General features: G+C 38.4%; 2 protein-coding genes across 5 annotated transcripts in view; both read left to right on the forward strand.

Annotated features, from left to right (window-relative positions):
• Positions 1-3,223, forward strand: part of LOC137403580 (uncharacterized) — a 51,765-nt gene extending 48,542 nt beyond the window's left edge. Inside the window, exon 15 of one of the 2 annotated variants that reach the window (XM_068089543.1) lies at positions 2,667-3,223. In XM_068089543.1, coding sequence (XP_067945644.1) covers positions 2,667-2,767 — 101 coding nt within the window. In that variant the 3' untranslated portion in view covers positions 2,768-3,223. The remainder of the gene's footprint in view (positions 1-2,666) is intronic. The other variant, XM_068089542.1, reaches the window with a different exon arrangement.
• Positions 3,224-3,850: 627 nt separating this feature from the next.
• On the forward strand, positions 3,851-20,565 carry LOC137405461 (protein quaking-B-like). 3 transcript variants are annotated; one of them, XM_068091733.1, is made up of 8 exons: positions 3,851-4,150; positions 6,348-6,475; positions 7,911-8,027; positions 8,289-8,432; positions 14,013-14,196; positions 15,148-15,537; positions 16,750-16,850; positions 18,959-20,565. In XM_068091733.1, the coding sequence occupies exons 1-7, from the start codon at positions 4,021-4,023 to the stop codon at positions 16,806-16,808; spliced, it is 1,152 nt and encodes a 383-aa protein (XP_067947834.1). In that variant the 5' UTR covers positions 3,851-4,020; the 3' UTR covers positions 16,809-16,850; positions 18,959-20,565. The 3 variants fall into 3 exon arrangements, with proteins under 3 accessions (XP_067947834.1, XP_067947835.1, XP_067947833.1); XM_068091734.1 differs by lacking the exons at positions 14,013-14,196; positions 18,959-20,565 and adding an exon at positions 13,466-13,577 and having other exon boundaries at positions 15,916-17,625; XM_068091732.1 differs by lacking the exon at positions 18,959-20,565 and having other exon boundaries at positions 15,916-17,625.
• Positions 20,566-20,631: the final 66 nt, after the last annotated feature.

The following is a 20,631-nucleotide window of genomic DNA, read 5'->3' on the forward strand; positions in this document are numbered from 1 at the left end:
AATAATAATAAAATACACAAGTTAGTTTATACTTTTAGTCTGGTTATGCACTATGTTTCCATGATGCGCAGTACTTCGGAGTTGCGCTCTCTCCGAATCATGGAAACCGTGATAGTGAGCCTATCTCTGTTATTTACCGTATCACTTCATCACCAGGCCTATACTTCCTTTTGCTTTAGTCGGTTGCCGCTGTCGTGCGCAATACTTTCTGACAGGAAACTGATAGAATCTGCAGTAAAATATGTAAGATAATGAAAATGTTTGATTTGGTAAACCTTTTTGACATAGACATGATGGCATGTAGGTGAGGTGAAAAAGTATCAATTCAAGAGTAACATTAAAATTCTATTTTATAGATTATGTTTATTTATTAAACAGTGTCTCATATCGCTTATTACCTATATCATTCATTTGCTATGTTAAGAAATTGTCCTAATTTTCTGCACTGTAAAATGACTCAAACTGCTTGCCAGATAGGGAAACATTTAGCTCTAATTTATGACTGTTCTAACAGATGGAGAGCTCTCAGGGCAAACTAAATTCATGCCCTGAGATACAATATATGTGTAACTATTTTGACTCTAGCACCTCTAGGTTTATAAGTTCGGCGGTAAGGAAGACTTGATCACTAAATTCATATGTACAATTGTGATGCAGCAGTTTTTGCACTATGTTTGAATATAAATTTAGTGTGGCGGGCTTATGCTTAGCGCCTCTTTGCTCTACAGTAATCTGTAAAGTGGCTCAAATTGGAATGCTAGTTCGTTTGACCTATTTACCCTTCGTTTGACCTACATACTCTGAAGCTTAACACACGATAACAACCTTGCCTATCTACATAATACATGAATTTGGTTGAGTGGCCTTTTGCAATGACCTGACTGAATTTATCCAAAAAGACTGAACAGGTTAATGATTTTCCAGCTCGTGGGATGAAGAGTAGGTATGCACTGCTGTTGGCACCTTGTGACAGCTGTTTGAAGTATTGGCAGTTCATAGTTGAGAAACAATACTAATCATGTTGACTGGATGGCATTGGAATGCTGCTGGTGGTAGTGTCAATATACCAAGGGGAGTGCTGTGTTTTCGAATCCTGCTCATAACAGTCTTTTATCGTAACCTGTTGGCTGTAGAGCTTGACACTCTGCAAACGAATACATGCTATCAGTAGTAATATGCAGATCTTTCTAAATTTACTTCAACGAAAGATTTTGTTGTTAAATCGATTAAATAATCATTTAAAAAGCTGCTCTATTCAGTACAACTGGCTCAAATGAAAATTGGTCCTGATCGGTAAATGAAAACTTGGAGTTTGTCGCTATCAGGTGTGACAATATGGAATGCGTAATGTAGGTCGGTATGCGCATAAATCACCATCCCTTGCTCCGTGTTTACCCAAAATGATATATTATGAAGTTGAATTTGCCAAACTAACCACAGTTGCCTCTGAAAATGAGTTCAGCTATAGATGCAGGGTCTGCATTATGCAAATGAACTGGTATTTTGCACTGCCAACCTCACGCTGAACTTGTAAAATGGCTATAATACAATAAGCAGTCGTGGCTCTAGTGCTCTGGTGCTCTAGAATACTTGACCTGGAAGCAACAGGCTGGCGTTAAATTACCAAAAAAGGCCATTGGTGGTGATCGAAATCACACCCCAAGCTTGAATTGTTCTCTGCGATTGGACTTGTCTCCAGTCGTCAAGGTTCCATCGCCACTGGACTCGGACATGTCCAGCCAAGAGCCATTGTTTATGCAGCAAACAATGGCTCTTAGAAACACGCAGCCTCAGCATGCGGTAAGCTAAGTGGACATCATATTCGATCTTCAAGGTATTACTTACTCGCAGCTTTTGGGAAAAGTTGGTATTGTTTAAGACTTCAGCATTTTTCTTCCGTTTTACCTTAGCCCAACTTAAAAACGATGGTATGTGTTGATATTGAAGAGTCCATATTACACTAGCTGGCACGCTTGGTCTCTCTTCCGAAGTCTTGGGAGGGAAAGTGTTGATGATAGCTTGGAGCTAGTTTATGGAGTGTGAACTCAACAAGCATGCCATCTTTTCATTCTGCTATTCTTGCGGAGACGCTAGTCACAGGGGCTCAGATTTGACACCCGCTATGTCAACCTTACTCGCATTTCACATTCTTTGCTGTGTCTCTCCTTCTTGAATTAGCCTGACTCACATAGCGCAATGTAACAGGTGTGCCCCTCATCTGCCATGATGGCTTGAATGTTATTTTTGGATATATTGTAGTATTAAATTATAAGTTTTGCTGAAACATGACAGTAACTCTGCAATACCTTTAAAAGTTTATATTTGGACTTTGGAAACAGTCTGTCGAGTAGCGAGTAAATACTCTGTAGCCTGGTGACAGTTTCTTTTGTGTCTAGTAGTTGCCCATTGCTATGAGACTTGATTTTAACATTATTCTAAGCAATTGCTATATATCATTGTTCATCAATGCTGTCACAGCTTTTTATGTATTCTGTGTGAGGTTTCCAATTGCATTAAAAATGGCAATATGCGAATGGAGGATATGTTAACTGTCAAAAAAGGGAGTTTGCTTACTTAGTTGTTACAATCCGTGTCACTCGGGAGTTCTGTCGAGTTTTATGTATAATCTCACACTATTCTTGTCATCCTTGACACTAAACATTCAGCAATACAAGGAAAGAAGACTGTTGGTCGCAGAGACTATGGAGGAGCTGTAAAGAAGGGAGGAAAGAATAATTTCAAGGCCAAAATCTACAAAAAAATTTGAAGAAAGATCATGTAGAAGTTGTCTGTTCAATGTCATATTTAGTTATATGTATTTTTTTTACATTTTCGTTTTGAAAATGTTAGGAAATATAATTAATATCACAAGTTTCAATCTATTCACTACAGACACACCATTTTATGAATTGAATAGATTTCTTTGATTCCTGTGCCATCTACTACTAACTAACATGAGTTTTCAATTGAGTTTTTGGTAGCATTGGTTTAACTGAATATGCGCAATCTGTAATTACGGATTGTTACAAAGCTATGTAAACTTTTACATGCGTTGCATTCTATTAAATTGAGAAATCGACGTGTTCTTGGGTATACCGATCAAAGACTAGCTGAGTGGGCATAAGTAAGGTTAATAAATATAATCATATAATAAATGCATAAGTTGCATGCCAAAGAAACTTACATTCATCAGATGTAGCTATGACTATAAAAATAATTGTCCTTTAGGCTGTTGCTTAATCTTTTATTAATGGAATTGATACTATTTGTTAATCGAGTGAAGCTATACAAAATGTACTGTCATTCGTTTCTGCACCAAACTGAATGATTTGTGAAATTAATAGCAGTACATCTTTTTGCAATAATGCCTTCTCTCTGACCGTATACATTAACTTGCATGGCTGTTTGAACATCCATGGGTACTTGATCACTTGAGAATGTTTTCTAGTATCTTCTCAAATGATTTCTCATCTATATACACAGCACTCAGTACTGTTGAAAATCTGTGTCAAGGCCTGTTTCACAGGTAACAGTTATTTTTTTCTTGCACTAGCAACTAACACATATTTCTGTAAGCTTTAATATTAATCGCCGAAGCTATGCAATTTCCTATAAGCTCATTTAATATAAGTAACTGGTTTTAAAGGGCGTGTATTAGGAAAGCTGATGTATCTGTTAGAACGCTAAGATGGACAATTGCTCGTAGCTTTGTGGAATATCGGCGATTGTGATTTGCGGAACACTAGTCGAATGGGCGTTGATTTGTTTTGTCAGTAAGCCAATCACACCCGAATGATTAATTCACCTCGCGACGAATGCACATGCTAAACATTATTATGCGTATCTTTGAACGAGACAGCGTTTCGATGTTTTACTAGTTACTAACGCTCCTTCCTGTGAGAGCTCTGTAAGGTTAGTTGGTTGCAAAGACACCGATGGTAACGTTGAGTATTCTCTGGTGATCGCGCTAACTAACTCACTGCTCACACAATAACTACTTACTAACAACAGTAACAAACCATGGGTACTGAAACCACTACTAACGAAGATAAATCTGGAGCTGATTACCTATCTCAACTTTTGAAGGACAAAAAACAGCTTCAAGCTTTTCCAAATGTCTTCATTCATCTAGACAGGCTATTAGATGATGGTAAGGCATGCATATTGGTGTACTCGTTGATATTCCTGTAATATATTCGACCATTTAATTGAATGTACTCGATTAGTCCATTTTAATATTTTGCTGCATCCATTTTACAAGTTCATGTAATCATATTTTGTGTTCCAGCCAGTTGATGAATAAGTTCAACTTTACACATATCGAGTAATGCCTTAGAGTTGTCACTGTCAAAAATATCGAAATCTTTGTTTGCATAAAAATTTACTTGGGGTTCAATGTGAAACAGCGTATAAACTGCTCTTTTTCATATTTCAGCCACGAAGTGCGGAGTATCGATAAAGAGCAAGTTATACATATGTTGAATTTGAAACGAAATTTTATGGGCCCTGCTATAAGTTCGACTACTAGACGTAATACATAGACGACGGTTTCGTGTTCAGCGGTTTTGTATAGATGTGTTAATTCCTACTAACTTTGTTACTAATACTTGCAGCAACTATATAAAATAACATTAACACTACTTGTTCACAACGTAGTTTTGGTATGTTGTAGCAGGGCTACGGAGAAACGACTTGATTTTGCAGTTTGCAGGTATTGCTTAACCATCAATGCTTGCACTACTTATACATATATGCAATAGACTTACCGCGCTTTTTTACGAAGCATCACGGCCAACTGCAACTCTCACATATTTGTTGTCGATATTCTCTACAATTATTATAATTGAGTCACGAACGAGTTTTTACTATACTTCCATATTATTTGCTACTACAAAGTTTTTTTTAGCTTTTAGAAGTGTTTGGAAACAATATGTATTAGGTTTTACTATTGTTATAAGTTTTTTATATATTGTTTCTTCATTTCAGTTCAGTCTTTTATCAGTATTAGGTATGAGTGTTTTTAGGCTTGTGAATAATTTTCTAAGATTCCATATGGCTTAAGATTGATTTTTCTTTTGGTTTAAAAGTTATGTGTTCAAGATATTTGCTTTGACCGAATGTGTGGAGGGGATGTCGTCGATTGTTGAAAAGCTCATTTAGCTTTCAGGTGAAATTATTCTGGTAAACATTGTTAGCGTGATTATGGACTGTCTATTGTAAAAGTTTTAAAAATTGCAATGGATTCAATCAGCTAACCTTCAATCCGTATTCCCAGTGTTTCCTGTCATCCTCATAATGTACAGATAAAAACATAAGTATTCTATTGTGATAGTTTCCTTGTTACAAGTTAAAAGTGACAATCTGCTCACCGACACTCGACATTTGGGCTAGTTGCAATTTCAAGTTGGAGTTTTGGAGGGTGTTTACTCATGGTTGAGCGTCGTAGTGAGTAGGGAATGCTCATTGTTACTCCAATGAATATATGACATTTCTCATTGTTAAATGTTTGCGCATATGCTAGAAGAGCTTCTTCTTTGTGAATGGTCCCGTTACATAAGAGGTAAGAATGTTTGTTCTTTCCTCCCCGAGTGCACACCGTAGCATAAGCCCTGCCTGTAAGCTGCTAGCAAATCGTTAGCTAAAGAATGTGTGAAGGGTTGTTTGTATCTACTAGGGAGTTTTAACGACATGTTGCTACGGGTGACAGTTTAGGTAGGAAAAAATGAAGGAATGGTGACAATGTTATGATTGATGTTACTTAGTCGGTTCTTATAAGGTTTGATGTTGACCTAGTTGCACGAAGCTCGCGATGCACATCTGTAGTATGGCAGTGCAAAGCCATATAGTACGGAAATAGCCATTTCTCATTAAATTCATGTTACAAGCTTTTTAGTGAACAAGCAAGCACAAGCAATCCATGATATCAGCAGTAGATATATTTTGATCGTGAAAGATGCTCTTCGTAGCAAAAGCTTGTTCTTATCAGCAAATCTCTGGCATAGAATTTGCAGATGTTCTTCAAATAAGGTCAAGCGGTCTGAAGTTTTATTGAGGACTAGAGAAAGGTGATAACTGAGAGCACTTGCATCTTCAACTTAACATTCCGACCTATTCTTTCTTGCGTGTAAACAGTTGTCAGCTTCTGTTAATGCACTCCCGGCTCGCTCTCTCAATCTACTTCATAACCTGCGTTATTAATTAGTGATTTAACTGAAGACTAGTTAGTAGAAGCACTACTAGGACTTTCAATGAAAATTGAAGAGTAAAATTTGAAGAGTAAAATTGTAGATATTTTGCTTAGCTTCTAGGATTTCAAACTCATTTCTATGGCTGGACACTGGTTTTAGAAATCAACAAAGTGCGTGTAACGCTGTTTAACCTGGAAAAGAAACCTTTAGCATTGCCAGATGAGGATGGAGGACCAAAGGTTTCCCTTACCGAGAAGCTCTACGTTCCAGTCAAAGAACACCCAGACGTATGTGTTTCAGTCAGTTGGCGCCATGTACTAGGTTATCTCACATTTACGCTTATTGTCCTAGTGCTTGTGAGCCACCCTAGTTACTTGACGGATTCTGTAGGTATTTTTGTATAGGCCTGATTGGGTGAGATTGTGACTAGCTGGTCTATCGCATTTCTTTTTGTCATTGGAGATGATGGGAGGTGAAAGAGTGACGGCTCTTATTACACGAGTTGGTGAACTTGTTGGCTTCGATATACTGCAACCCTGAATAAGTTAGGAAACTGGAGTTAAGTAGAAAGTGCCACTGGATACAGCCTCTCTGGCTCGAGTAGCCTCTTTGCTATGCATTGTAAGACAGTCTGTAGCCAGCTATAGCCAGCGCTGTCCTTTGATTCTCTGCTTCTTCAATTTTGAAACATTAGCCTTCGCAAATTAAATTTATGGTTTCTAGGTCAATGTGTCAGGTTGCCCATTATTCACTCAGGTTTGAAGGTAGCGGCTGCACGGCTGCACTCCACCTTCTCCAATCATCCCACGTGAAAGTATTTCAGATGAACAGATAATGTATTCGTTCCTAATTCGTTCCACCGCATTAGTCAAATGGACAATAAGCTCATTTGACAAGTTCTACGTGTAAATGAAATAACATTGTAAAGATAGGAGGATTACTTTACCACGCCTTTCAGGCCATTGGTTTGTTTGCTGAGTGCCATTGAGTAAGCTTGCTCACCTATGAAATCAGTAGAATCAATGGAAAAGGTTGATGTGTGACTTGATAGGGATGCATGCCGACAGCGGCTGAGGATGCAGCCTGGCAGCGCTTCCTAATCAGGAGCATCGCTGCCTGTAATGATGACACCTCCCAACAGCAGCTAATTCACTTTTACGGTCTATTTTATAGTGTGGCTGGTGTAAGACACATGTGTGTAAGCTTAGTGATATCTGGCTACTGCTGCGTTATGCCTTGCCGAGCTTTGTAATTCGACATCTCCTACGCGTCAGTTTTGTCAGCGTGATGCCAATGATAAAATTGTGTATTGTTGTTCCTTGGACACAGCCTATTGTATACAGCTGTGAGCAATGTTTATGAGTAAAAACATGATTGTTTTCCTTTTAACGAAATAAAGCTTGGTATTATAAAGAGTGAAAAAGGTTCTCCTTTCAGCTGGGTTACTAAGGTCTAAATTGCCATCCCAAAGGCTGTTCTTTCATGCTGGAAATACGCAAACACTGTGCTGAATAATGGCAACCGTATAATCAAAGAGCCGGAACAATATTGGAAGATTATAGGAGTAGAACAGGCTGGTAGATTTGAATAGCATTATTATTCCAAATACAATGAGAAAAATCTCTTTATAATTCCTAGCTGGCAGACTCGGAGCATTTTATAGGTGTGCAAGCATAACATACTCTGGTACATTTGGGCTACAACTAACATTCTTATTGACAGTTCAACTTTGTGGGCCGCATTCTTGGGCCCCGCGGAATCACAGCCAAGCAGTTGGAAAAAGACACAGGCTGTAAGATTATGGTCAGGGGCAAGGGCTCGATGAGAGACAAGAAGAAGGTAGTTATGAGGCCATTTGCCTTACCATTGAAGGCATTGATAGTTGTTCAAGTTGACAACTCTAAGTAAATTTTACACACGAATCATGAACTCCTAAACTCCGTCTTTAATATGACCTTGCGTAAAGCATTCTTTCATAACACTATGTTGCTCAGGAGAAGTTTCTGATTGAGTGTCCTCACCGTCACGCAACACTCATATGAGATAAGAATCTTTTCTGTAAGATATCAATGCTCATCTACTCTCTATGCTTTTGTGTAGGAAGAGCAAATGAAAGGGAAACCTAACTGGGAGCACCTGAGTGAAGAACTGCATGTGCTTGTGGTAGTTGAAGACTCCCAACATCGGGCCGAAGTGAAGATGCAAAGAGCTGTAGATGAGATTAAACGCCTGCTAATTCCTGCGGTAATTGTCTTTTCTTGATCCCGTGTCTGATTTGTGAAGCTTATGGCTGGATGATGGTTGTTAAACCATAACTGCCACGAACAACTTTCATCGTATTTACTAGGTAAATCAGACACGCTGATTCCGATTTTGTAATCAAAATAAAGATTAGGCCACTAACTTTCAGAGTAATGAAGGATTTTTTATAGCGTTTTAATATCAGTCTTGAAAACAACACGGATCGGCATAACAAGCTCCGCCCATAAATACGTGACGTAACCTAGCTTTTTAGGAACAGAAGTTACGTAGGGATGTTTAGACCGATTTAGAATACTAGAGATGGGTGTTTTAAAATCCATTAATGTCTAAATACAGCCTTAAAAATAATATCAGTCTTTTCTGAAAGGTAGATAAGCTATTTAGCTTTGCATATTTAAAAAGCGCGATAACAACGCTAGCTTGTGATAAAACCGCGCTTTTTGAGCTCATTTTTCTCGGCGTCCAGCTTATTTAAACATGTAACAAGCTGCGAGCAATTTTAAATAGTTTATATACCTTTCATAAAAGACTGAGATTATTTTACAGGCTGGATTTAGATAATAATAGGTTTTAAGACACCCATCTCTATTATTCTAAATTGGACTAAACATTCCTAATTTCCGTTCTTGAAAAAGCTAGGTTTCGTCACATATTTATGGACGGAGCTTGTAATGCCGATTGTATTGTTTTCGAAACGGATATTGAAACGCTTAAAAAAAGCCTAAATGACTTTGAAGGTTAGTGGACTAATCTTTATTTTGAGTACAAAATCGGAATCAGCGTGTCTGATTTACCTAGTAAATGCGATAAAAGTTGTTCGTGACAGTTATGGTTTAAGTTACGTCTGGCAGTCAATGTCAACCTTTATTGATCTAGTGAAATTTAGGTAGAGACAGCAGTCATGGTCTCTTGTTGCCGCGTAGCCCAGTTTTCATAGTGTTTTAAGCTTTGACACGATTGCTTTGCTGCTCATATGCTAGCTGCATTATTGATGCTCACTTGCAATGTCGAGCAAATTGGTATTCTATCTTACTGTTAACTGGTATTCTATCTTACTGTTAACTGGTATTCTATCTTACTGGTAACTGGTATTCTATCTTACTGGTAACTGGTATTCTATATTACTGGTAACTGGTATTCTATATTACTGGTAACTGGTATTCTATATTACTGGTAACTGGTATTCTATCTTTCTGGTAACTGGTATTCTATCTTTCTGGTAACTGGTATTCTATCTTTCTGGTACCTGGTATTCTATCTTTCTGGTACCTGGTATTCTATCTTAATGGTAACTTGTATTCTATCTTACTGGTATTCTATATTACTGGTAACTGGTATTCTATATTACTGGTAACTGGTATTCTATCTTACTGTTAACTGGTATTCTCTCTTACTGGTAACTGGTATTATATCTTACTGGTAACTGGTATTATATCTTACTGGTAACTGGTATTATATCTTACTGGTAACTGGTATTCTATCTTACTGGTAACTGGTATTCTATCTTACTGGTAACTGATATTTATTTCTGCCTTTTTGCCTGACGAAATGTGAGGTGAAGGGGGAATTCGTTTTGTTTAGCGAGCCAAAACTGGTATTTCTCAGTTATTTTTCAAAATGTTCTATTGGCAGGTGCAGCTAGTGATATGATAGTGAAGGCTATGGTTTAAAAATATTGCAAATGATCATAACACATGTTTATGACGTTCTATGCAAAAGCAAATCTAGTTTATGCATTTCAGCAGCATTCAGGATAGCTTTCGCGATATTGTCGCTATATCAGCAAATTTGTAACATGCAAACACTCATAGCAAATTTGGATATGTGACTTATTAAAAAAATTTTTTCATCCGCTTTCTTAAAAAACTAGAAAACATTTTTTCATAAATTATGTGAATTATGATGTGTTCACGTGTAACTATGAGGGAGAAATTCCGAATATACACTCAGAGTAACCAATTTTGAAATTGCTTGAAGGGATTTTCATCTGTTTTCACCGCTTTAGTAAATGTGAACATATAAAAATGGTTGAACAATTTTTCTAATGGTGCAAATTTTTCCAACAACTGGTTCGTAGGAATAGAAACAGTGTATATTGTTGCACTGTGGGGTGAGCACCAGAAATTGTTTGTCATCGTTTCCAATTTGTCTGGAATAATGCAATAATGCTCCAAATGAATGTCACTACTATTTGGATAGATTGATGAAACGCCTTTGTTGGACAGCCTACGAAGCCTTACATTATTGCTTTGCATACGAACACTGTTTGTAAACTTTTGGCATGTTTGGCATTGTGTTCAAAGGCATAATCTAGTTTAAACTCTTTGCTATTTTATATTTTCAAGTGACTGCCTTTATTAGCGGTGAGCATGTGATAAGCACATTGATAGCATAAATTTTCATGATTTCGAAAAAATATCAGAGTTGTCACAACAGCAATGAAGAGTTTATTTCTCTTACATTATATATACATCACATAATTATGTCTCCATAAGCACGCAGTACACTGAAGGTATATCAATGTGTTAGACCAGTCCGTGAGAACTGTTGATAAAACACTCATAAGTCGGCCGCAGCTTGACCGCTAGCCATGGAAAACCTCCAATTATATTCTATAGTCGCTCGGCTTATATTATGGCTCCTCATCCGACACTTGCCTATTCTCTGCTGTTTGCATTTCTCAGCGATGAGATGAGTTGAGTTTTTCAAATGTTACAATGCTGAGCGAATAGACCGTACCTCTGCAACCTCTGCAACTGTGCATGTGTTATTGCTCACACGATTATTCAGTGTTGATAGTTTTTTGAAGCTGTGATGTCACTATTTATCAAGGTTGGTGCGTGGGTCGCCGAAGCCTGCCTCGGATGTTTTCAGTAAGCCTTAATCACTTTGTAGGACTCCGATGTTCATAACGAGTCAGTTTTATGAAACGGAGTCAGTTTTATGAAACGGAGTCAGTTTTATGAAACCGCCATTAATATACCTCAAAGATCTTGAAATAGTGCATAGATTGTAGGACTGCCAGAGTAGAAAACCAGTCGATTAGCGATGTATTCATTGCAAGCTTCTAGCACTTATTGCTCTCTTAAAATCATGAAATTTGAAATCAAAAAATCAATGGAGCGGCGATTAGGGTCGTTGCTGGTAAAGAGCCTCGCACGAGACTGCATTGTTTCTTGCTTGTTTTACACGCCAACTTGATTGTGATGAGTGAATAGAGGTAAAATTGATTCAGGAATTGTCTCGGGTTACGAGAGAGAGAAGGAATGCTGTGCATGCAACTAGTTGATGGCTCAAGATTATTTCATTGGCTGCGCTCACAGACGACTCCTCGTGTTACTCGGCCAACGACATGGTAATACTCTTGCGCCTTCCCGAATTGCAACGGTCTCTACTCATTGCATAATGAGATAATGGAGGGTTTCTATATCTTATTTCTTGTTAATATGCTTACTGAATAGAGTCTTGGCCTAATCCTGAGCCGTTAGCATTGTGAGTTGGACAAACACTAGTGAAACCCTTGGGATTGCCTTTCTACCAAGTGAATTGCAACTGTAAGAGCGGATAGCCTACCTGTAATAGGATTGCGTGTAAATTCACTTTTCAAACACAGCTGTTATCACGCCTCCGCCCCTTTGTTGTAGTGACATGGTCTGGTTTGCGTTTCCAGCGTAACTGGAGTTGTCCAGATGGTTGATATGGTTGGCTTTGGAATTGGAAATGCGTTTATCTAATCTACTTTATGTTTTCCCAAAGGATTTGAGTATTTCTAACTGCATAAGTTTAAAATATGAATTATAAACTGTTGCAGCTCTCAGGGCGTTTGTCATTATAAATTTTAGCGTTTTCACATGACTGTTTCATAACGAAAAAACATGATTAGCGAAATTCTTTATTACTGTTAGCTGGTTTATCTTCTCGGAATCCTATGCTAAAACGGTTGTCTGTTGGTATAGAGCCAACCTGTGAATATACCCTGACAGTTTTTAACAAGTGATTGTGTAGCCAGTGACACAGGTTGGCATGCGGTGTATGAACTAGCAGATGATAACTATAAAGATGTGTAGACAGGTAACTCGGCGATTGTGAAATGCAGTGCTAATTTAATAAGGGAGCTCTGGATTTGATGTGGCATTAATTATTATCTATTAGCGGGCTCAAGCAGTTAGATTATTTTACTAGCAGACGAAAAATTATAGAGCATTTGATGCGCCGGTTCAGACGTAATAGGTTAAAGCTGTTTGTTTCTTTTGGCTAATTCGCAACACCTCGCACTAATAGAATGGGAGTCTAATAGGATGGGAATCGCCAATTTCTATTGGAATAGCCAGAGAAATTATAACAAAATAGCCAGAGAACTTGTCATAATATAGCCAGAAAACATAACAATATAGCCAGAAAACTTGTCACAATATAGCCAGAAAACTTGTCACAATATAGCCAGAGAACTTGTCACAATACAGCCAGAGAACTTGTCACAATATAGTCAGAGAACTTGTCACAATATAGTCAGAGAACTTGTCACAATATAGTCAGAGAACTTGTCACAATATAGTCAGAGAACTTGTCACAATATAGCCAGAGTACCTGTCACAATATAGTCAGAACTTGTCACAATATAGTCAGAGAACTTGTCACAATATAGTCAGAGAACTTGTCACAATATAGCCAGAGAACCTGTCACAATATAGTCAGAACTTGTCACTATATAGCCAGAGAACTTGTCACAATATAGCCAGAGAACTTGTCAGAATATAGTCAGAGAACTTGTCACAATATAGTCAGAGAACTTGTCACAATATAGTCAGAGAACTTGTCACAATATAGTCAGAAAACTTGTCACAATATAGTCAGAGAACTTGTCACAATACCTGTTGATTTTTTGTCTCTCATGCTTATCTGTTTGCTCAATAATTCTCTGAATGGAAGAATTTACTTGGGGAAAGAGGAACGCTTTGCTGTGAAAAGTTTTAGTGAAGTTTACTGTGGCTTGATGATTAATTCTGTGGTTGCAGCCAGAGGGGGAAGACGACTTGAAGAAAATTCAACTGATGGAATTGGCCATAATGAATGGCACATACCGAGATCAGACAAAATTGTTACAGGCCGCAGCTGCCCAGTCAGCTCGTAAGTGAAGCTGTCTCCACGGCTGCTGCCACTCACTCCCCTTTATGTTTCAGCTTTCTAACGGATGGCAGCTTCGGTGTCTAACTCGGAAAAAGATGCTAGTTAACATTGCCTCATGAGGCTGTAATGTGGGCTGTTCCTCCTAGTGCAGTGCCCTGTCACACTCTGGTCATTATGGTGAAATTATCTGGAAGCTTTCTTATGGAAATGTTAAGTCAACGAAAGTAAATTTCCTGTTGACGTTGACACTATAATTGAATGTATTGACAACTCTATTGAAAGCTTGCCACCATAACGATCAATTTGTGGTTCTTTTTTCTTATCAACTAATCGTCTCAGTTTTCTCTGTTTCAGTCGGGAGAGAAAGAGGAATGAGTTTCGAAACACTGCTCAGTCATTTATTTGCTTTTCATTTTGTTTGATAATATATTACAGCCAGAGGGTGAAGATGATTTAAAAAGACGCCAGTTAATGGAGTTGGCGATTATAAACGGCACATACCGTGACACAAAGTCGGGCTCAAATACTCAGACTAACGGTGCTTCCCCACCGACATCTTTGTCACCTCTTGGGGGTGCGCCTAGTCACCCGGCAGCAATAGCTGCCGCTGTAGCCAGCCGTAAGTGGCATGGTGTCGTACCTCCCCAGCATGTGCCTCGCTATTAGCCTCTAGCCATGCCGACTGCATTGTGTTGTGTAGAGTTGTCTTTTGGTGCATGTGTTACTACCATCTACTACTCGATGCATTGAGCTGAAGGGAGTTGATGTTATGACCAGTTTTCTTACTCGATCTCTCCTGCTTGCTGTCAATGCCTGTATCTGTGTTGTAGCTCTTGTTCCGCTCGACCACTTGTAAGCCGCTTGTAAGACCCGCTCCATGATTTTGCTGCATGATTTATTACGTATAAATCATTGTATCTGTGAAAGAGATGAACACTCAGATTGGCTCAACATTCCATGGTTTAAGGGCCTTTTTACATTTTTGTTTGTTTCACTCAGGAATTTCTGTTGCCCACGCTATATAGCGTCGACGTGACGCTATGATATGGAACATTTTCTCATTGTTTTTTGATGTGCATTTTTATTTCTTCTTTTTGAAATGAATTAATTGTCATATTTTAAATTAATAAACACTGAGTACCCTTTAAACTTGAAAAAATTATTTTTGGAAGATTGTTTAAACAATGGATGTTGAGCACTTTAATGTTAGCTCCATGTTGTGATCACAAAGTATTGATGTTGGGCAACGTTAAGTATTCATCTTTGTTATTGATTCATCAAAACAATTGTTCACCAATAATCAATACTTTGTTCCTATTGCAACTATTATTTGGTCACTGTTTGCCAGTTATCGGTGTTGTTTTTCTTCTCAATGCTAAATTAATTCACAAGTACCTTGTCTAATTCTAATTGCTCGCTAATAACACAATGCATCGCTTCATCCACCATCTTGTTTTGCCTGTATCGCTTTTTTATGTGTCTTTCATTTTTTTCATCATATTTGATAGCCGCTGCTTTTGTAAGCGTTCTCGTTGGCTGAATTGACTAAAATACTAAACTGGTTTTGTAGAAATGCAACATCGCCTGATGGGCCAGCCTCTCATTCCAACAAACCCCGCCTACCAACAACAGATCAACATGGCCATGCAACAACAACAGTTGAGGGCTCAGGTTGGCCAACTGGGAGGACAAATCCTATTATCACCAAGACTTCCAACACCCGTTTCTCAGCACCAAACAGCCGCCCTTCTTGGCATGCCTCCACCGCCTATGGTCTCATCTACAGATGCTGTTGCTGGGGCTGGCGCTGTACTCTATAACACCGGTAGCACTACCTCTTTGCCAGGCTTTATGACTGCTGGACAAGCAACCCCCGATTTGAGTGCATTTGGAACTGTGCTGCAGAATCAGCAGGCAGCAGCCATGTATGATTATTCTAACATGGACCCTTCGGCAGCTGGTATGTTTGCTAACCAACTAACTTGTGTGCACGGGTAGAATCCACTAGTACCTTCTAGATATAAGGGAGGATAACTCTGCTAACACTAAGGCCACGTCACTCGCATCAGTTTACCGCGTAACCATTAGCATTGCAGTTTGTATATGTATGCGCGCGTAATGGAATTGGCCTTAAATTTTCTATGTGTTGAACTTGCCTATCCTTTGGCAGACTGCAAAGGCTAAATAATACTTTAAAAACAGCCTGGCGCAAGAGTAGACAATGAACGAGAAACAATGTGGATGGCATGGCCTTGGCTGTAGATAGCGATTTGCATTGCCCGCGGCTTTCCTCTACTCTTCTTGAGGTTTGTTTGTTATGACTAATTGGGTGTTTTAGGAGGGCTGGCTTTCTCTCCCCAAGCAGAGAGTTTCCCGGTTAACCCTGGCTTATGGAACTATCATTACTTTGTTGAAAGCCGTTAGGAAGTCTCAGGCTCTCTTATTAAGCTCAATGAAATCTACAGACAGACGCTGTTCTATTGCAGTCTTATATCGATGCTACCCTAAATAGTCATTGATATGTTTATCTGACTAAAGCTCCTCATATTATCACTAACAAATATGACGCAGGGCTTGACAGAGGTGCACTAACTCTGGCTTGGTTTGGCGCAAAAAATCGTTTGTTCTTGAATTGACACCTGTTCGGTCAACCCACGCTGTTGTTGTTCTCTGCCCTTTCTGGCGCCGAGTCTGTCTGTACATTTCTCTGCACACTTTTGCTCGTGCCTACCATTCTCATAAGCAAAATTAACAAGCTTGGACAAATCTATGCAGTTTTTCTTTGAACTTTTCACTATTCCGTGGCATCTTCGCCAATGTTTACTTTGCCATAACCGAGAATTATTGTTGTATGCTAGTCAGCAGAATCTCTAGCGCAGACTTTGTCTGACCCGCAAGGTTCTTCTCTTTTGTGACTCAATATTAATATGGCTGCCTTCTGTAACCTGTTGTACGTACTCTTATTACCACACAAGTAACGCTTGCAACTCAACCTTTCCTCTGCTCGTCGATTTGCTCAATCGGTAATTGTCTAACCGACGCGGTGAGGAGTAGGTACAGCAGGCGAGGGTGGTCTGAGTTTTTGCCTTTGGCGGGCTACAGCCTCACGGCTGCTCCGCCCCTCGGGCACTGCTCTGCCGCTCCGAGTCTCACACAAGCTGTGTCCTTTCAGGTTCTGTGCCTAAAATGAGGCGGCCCGCTGTGGCCACTCATCCTTATCAGAGGGTCTAACACAATCACGTCTGCAAGACTTACACAAAACCTTGTACCCAGGTTAGTTTAAGCTACTGTAACTACTCGCACACCACTAATCTACTCTATGTTGGTTACTCTCTATTAATATTATCTCTATTAATATTCTCAACCACTCTTAGCCGCTCGCTATAGCCCTAGTAGGGCTCGCAATAGCCCTACTAGGGCTATAGCGAGCCCTACTAGGCCTCTTCTCACACAATATTTCCTATGCTCTAACTCTCAGGTTACAAACTCGGCAGAGCAGTAGGCGCAACAGCGTAACCCTCAGCTTTCATTTCACTCAGCTACACTAAGTATAATTTGTCGCTTGCGATGAACAGGCACTAACAGCAATGGAATTTAATTCGACCTCTGAGGTCCTGGTCTGGCTTTCATTTCCAGCGCTTATGACGCGTTATCTGTCTTGTCATTTCATACGCTAACACGATGGGGTGCTTGAATTTCCTGCGAAAAGTCTACTAGACATTGTTGGCCAACATTCTGTTATCTGACAATCATATAATCTTGTATGACCTTTGCTCATATACGACTTTGATGCAATATTTTTTGCAACATGAATACTCAGTGCTATACCTTTTTATATCTTTTTATGAGATGTTTGGTTAATGCTAGAGGCTTGAAATAGCAAGCGTTAATCTTATCTTTCCACCTTTGCTATCCATTTATCACATTTTGTACAATTTATTTGATGGGAGTTTTGGGCATTACAACAATTTGCATAATATCCTGTTATATATATATTTGAACTGTTATTTACATTCAATGTTTAATAAAATATATTTTGAAACATCGGTTAGGACAAATGTGCAGTGACAGTAAATATTTGGCATGCGATGAAGCTTCTTTAGTTTAGGATCTTCTACCTCTAGCTGTAGTTTGTTCTTGTTCTTCAACAAGGTCAAGTGTAGAAACATCTATGAAGATAAACCTTAGAAGATTTTCGACAACAAACTTAAAGTAATTGACTTGACATCTAAAATTATTTCCATTGTATGACTTTCAAAATTCTCCAAAACTTCGTAATTTTGGTTAATCAGTATATATGCACGTCTTTTCAAATCGTAACTTACATGCTGCATGGATAATATCATTTATAGTTGTAAGTCATGGTTGTGAATAAAGCTATTGCTACTGTCTGTAGTTTTGTTGGTTAAAATTAAAATATGGCAAAGTATGAGCAAACATTTTCAGATGACTTCTTTAAAAACTAGCAGTTACAGTGAAAAGGAGTTTAGCGAAAAGGCTAAACATGAGATTTAGAGATGCAAAAATATCAATTATACAAAAAAAAGAAATTGCATAAAAAGTTTGTAGTTGTAAACCAGCAGCTAGACTAGTTTCCTGAGACTATCTTTACACCGCTGCTAACAAGGCACAGTCTGTACTCTGTATCGCCACGGCTATGACACTCTTCACTTGTATTTATACTTAGAGGGAACAACTATTGAAATTTCCATGGCTTAAGTTTTTGTGTAAAATGTAGTTTTTTACATGTAGGTTTTAATAGTTTGAATGTAACGTATTTGTTTTAAAATATTCATAATTGCCCAAAGTATTTGTCATCAAGGTTAAGCTGTGCAATGTATTCAGTAAAATACAGTTTAATCTGATAAAATTATTTGATCATGCATGGGAACGTACTTTCAAAATTGAATTACATTATATGCTGAGGTTGACTAAAGTCCTAATAATATTTTAATAAGTTGTTCTCTTGTCTCGCAATAAACTTTTTGTCAGTCCGACATAGGTTCAAAAAGTTCCATGCCTGCCTTTTAGGGGTATTTAACTTCTAATGTTCCAAGTTTTTATCGATTGATATGACAATGATCAATACAAAGAAAAGTTGATGATCTACAAGCGAACGAAATAACTTAATGCCATATCATGTATAAGTGTATTATGTGTAAGTGTATTATTTGTAAGTGTTTCATATACTGATTCTATTTCGTGCTCAGAGCTTGTATGCTCATCGCATGGACATGTCTTGAAAGTTGATGTGAAAGTCCATTCAGTGCCTCAGCTTAGTCTGTGCCCCAAGTGTCATGTGGCTTGTTCAGTTACATTTTAATAGATACTGAATGAATAGAACAGACATATGGCTACCTGTTACCTTTGTTCACTTCTAGCTCCCCGGACTCGAGTAATACTCGCATCCAGTTGAGTGATGACACGATGGTGTGCTTCATCAAATCCGGTGGTGAGAGCAATTATGTGCCTTGACCACAGTATTCATCTAACACTGCCCAAGACTGAGCTCAGTCTTTCTTGTCCGCAGCGCTTAGTGAACTGTTTAATTTTTATTACGCATTGATGGAATCTGAGTATATGTTTGTGATTTATAAGAGCTCTTAATTGTGTAAACATCGTCATTCATGTATATGGGCCTTTACACTATTATTGTACATATAAATGCATTTGAAATAGTATTTTTGCTGTGAGGTTAGTTTTAGACACGGATATTTACCCCTTTTGTGATCCTATTAGCCAATTTACATTGTTCGTGTATAGCTTTTCCAGCTTTGGCTCAGCCAGGTGTCTAACGTGCATGATCACTTAGTGGACTTTTTCACAATCTTGGCTTCTGTAAGCTGATGCGCTGTCTTACTTTCTCAGTAATCATGCAATCCATCACATCTTTATAATTCTTCTGTTGTTCGCTGTTTTTTTCTGGCTTATCCCCATTTGGACCTAATATGACGTGCATCATAGAAGAGTTGTCTTCACTATTGTGACACACCGCCGCCTTCATTCTGATTCATGCATAACTGAATGGTGTCTTAATTGGTAGGCTATTGAAGCATGTAAATAACTTTCTTATAATATCAGCTTGCTGTTTCCTCTGTTCACTAATCATCACTGATGCGGCCATGTCTTAATTCTGGTCACAGATTGACATGGTACAGAATTGCTTGCTGTTACTACTTACTGCTGTACTAACAAGATTTACATAAAGTTAACACTCACTACTCGCTATTCTGTTACATTCTATGTCTAATAAAGTTTCTAGCCAAATGACTAACTTTGTCCTCAGTTTCTGACACTGTTAACCTCTGCCAGGCTCCTACTCACATGGCCTGCAGGCTTCAAGTTGAGGCTTGACCTCATCTAAAGCAGCCTATTTGGTTACTTCCTGCGCTGCATTACTAATCTATTCTTCAAGCATTGATAACATTGTACAAGCTGATGATGCATTGATTGTGTACTCTTGCATAAATACTAGGAGCTAATAGACACTAATATTCCATGCTTGTTTTCCTGAACCTGTTGTGTATGGCTGGCTGTATAACAACATAACATTCCAAAGAGAAAATCTAAGTAACTACTATTTCGTGATCTTAACAGATAGCTTGACTCTCTTCAGTGCCCTTCTAACTTAATGCATTGTTCATTTTTAGTTTTGTCATGTTAATTGTTAGCAGATTAACATAATAGTTTAACAGTTGTTGTGAGCTGAGATGGATGGCGATAGTATGTCGAGACGGGTCGCCAAATTATTATATTTTGCGCAGGGCTTTGTGTCGAAGACTTATATTTCCTGGGCTCATTATCTAGACAAAAGCAGACATTTTCTTGATTTGATTTGTGAATTGTAATACTCATCTGTACAATATTGACTTTTTCTTGCCAATTTTTAAAATGCATTGCATTCTATGCATCTTGAATTATTTTGTACCAATAATCTTAGCTATAATTCTTATATAGATAAAATAAATATTTTCTAATCTTTTCTAAACATCTGTAATGCTCATATTTACACAACCTGCTGTATCTCTTTGATTATTCAGTGCTGTGCAATGAA

This window comes from Watersipora subatra, chromosome 9 (assembly GCF_963576615.1).
Source record: "Watersipora subatra chromosome 9, tzWatSuba1.1, whole genome shotgun sequence".
In the NCBI taxonomy this organism is placed as follows: domain Eukaryota; kingdom Metazoa; phylum Bryozoa; class Gymnolaemata; order Cheilostomatida; family Watersiporidae; genus Watersipora; species Watersipora subatra.

Bases quoted from the DNA above. Each gene is read 5' to 3' on its own strand.
- LOC137405461 (XM_068091732.1), top strand. From the start codon at position 4,021: ATGGGTACTGAAACCACTACTAACGAAGATAAATCTGGAGCTGATTAC. The intron at 4,151-6,347 runs GTAAGGCATGCA...CACTGGTTTTAG, and splicing joins AGACAGGCTATTAGATGATG to AAATCAACAAAGTGCGTGTA. The intron at 14,197-15,147 runs GTAAGTGGCATG...CTGGTTTTGTAG, and splicing joins AGCTGCCGCTGTAGCCAGCC to AAATGCAACATCGCCTGATG.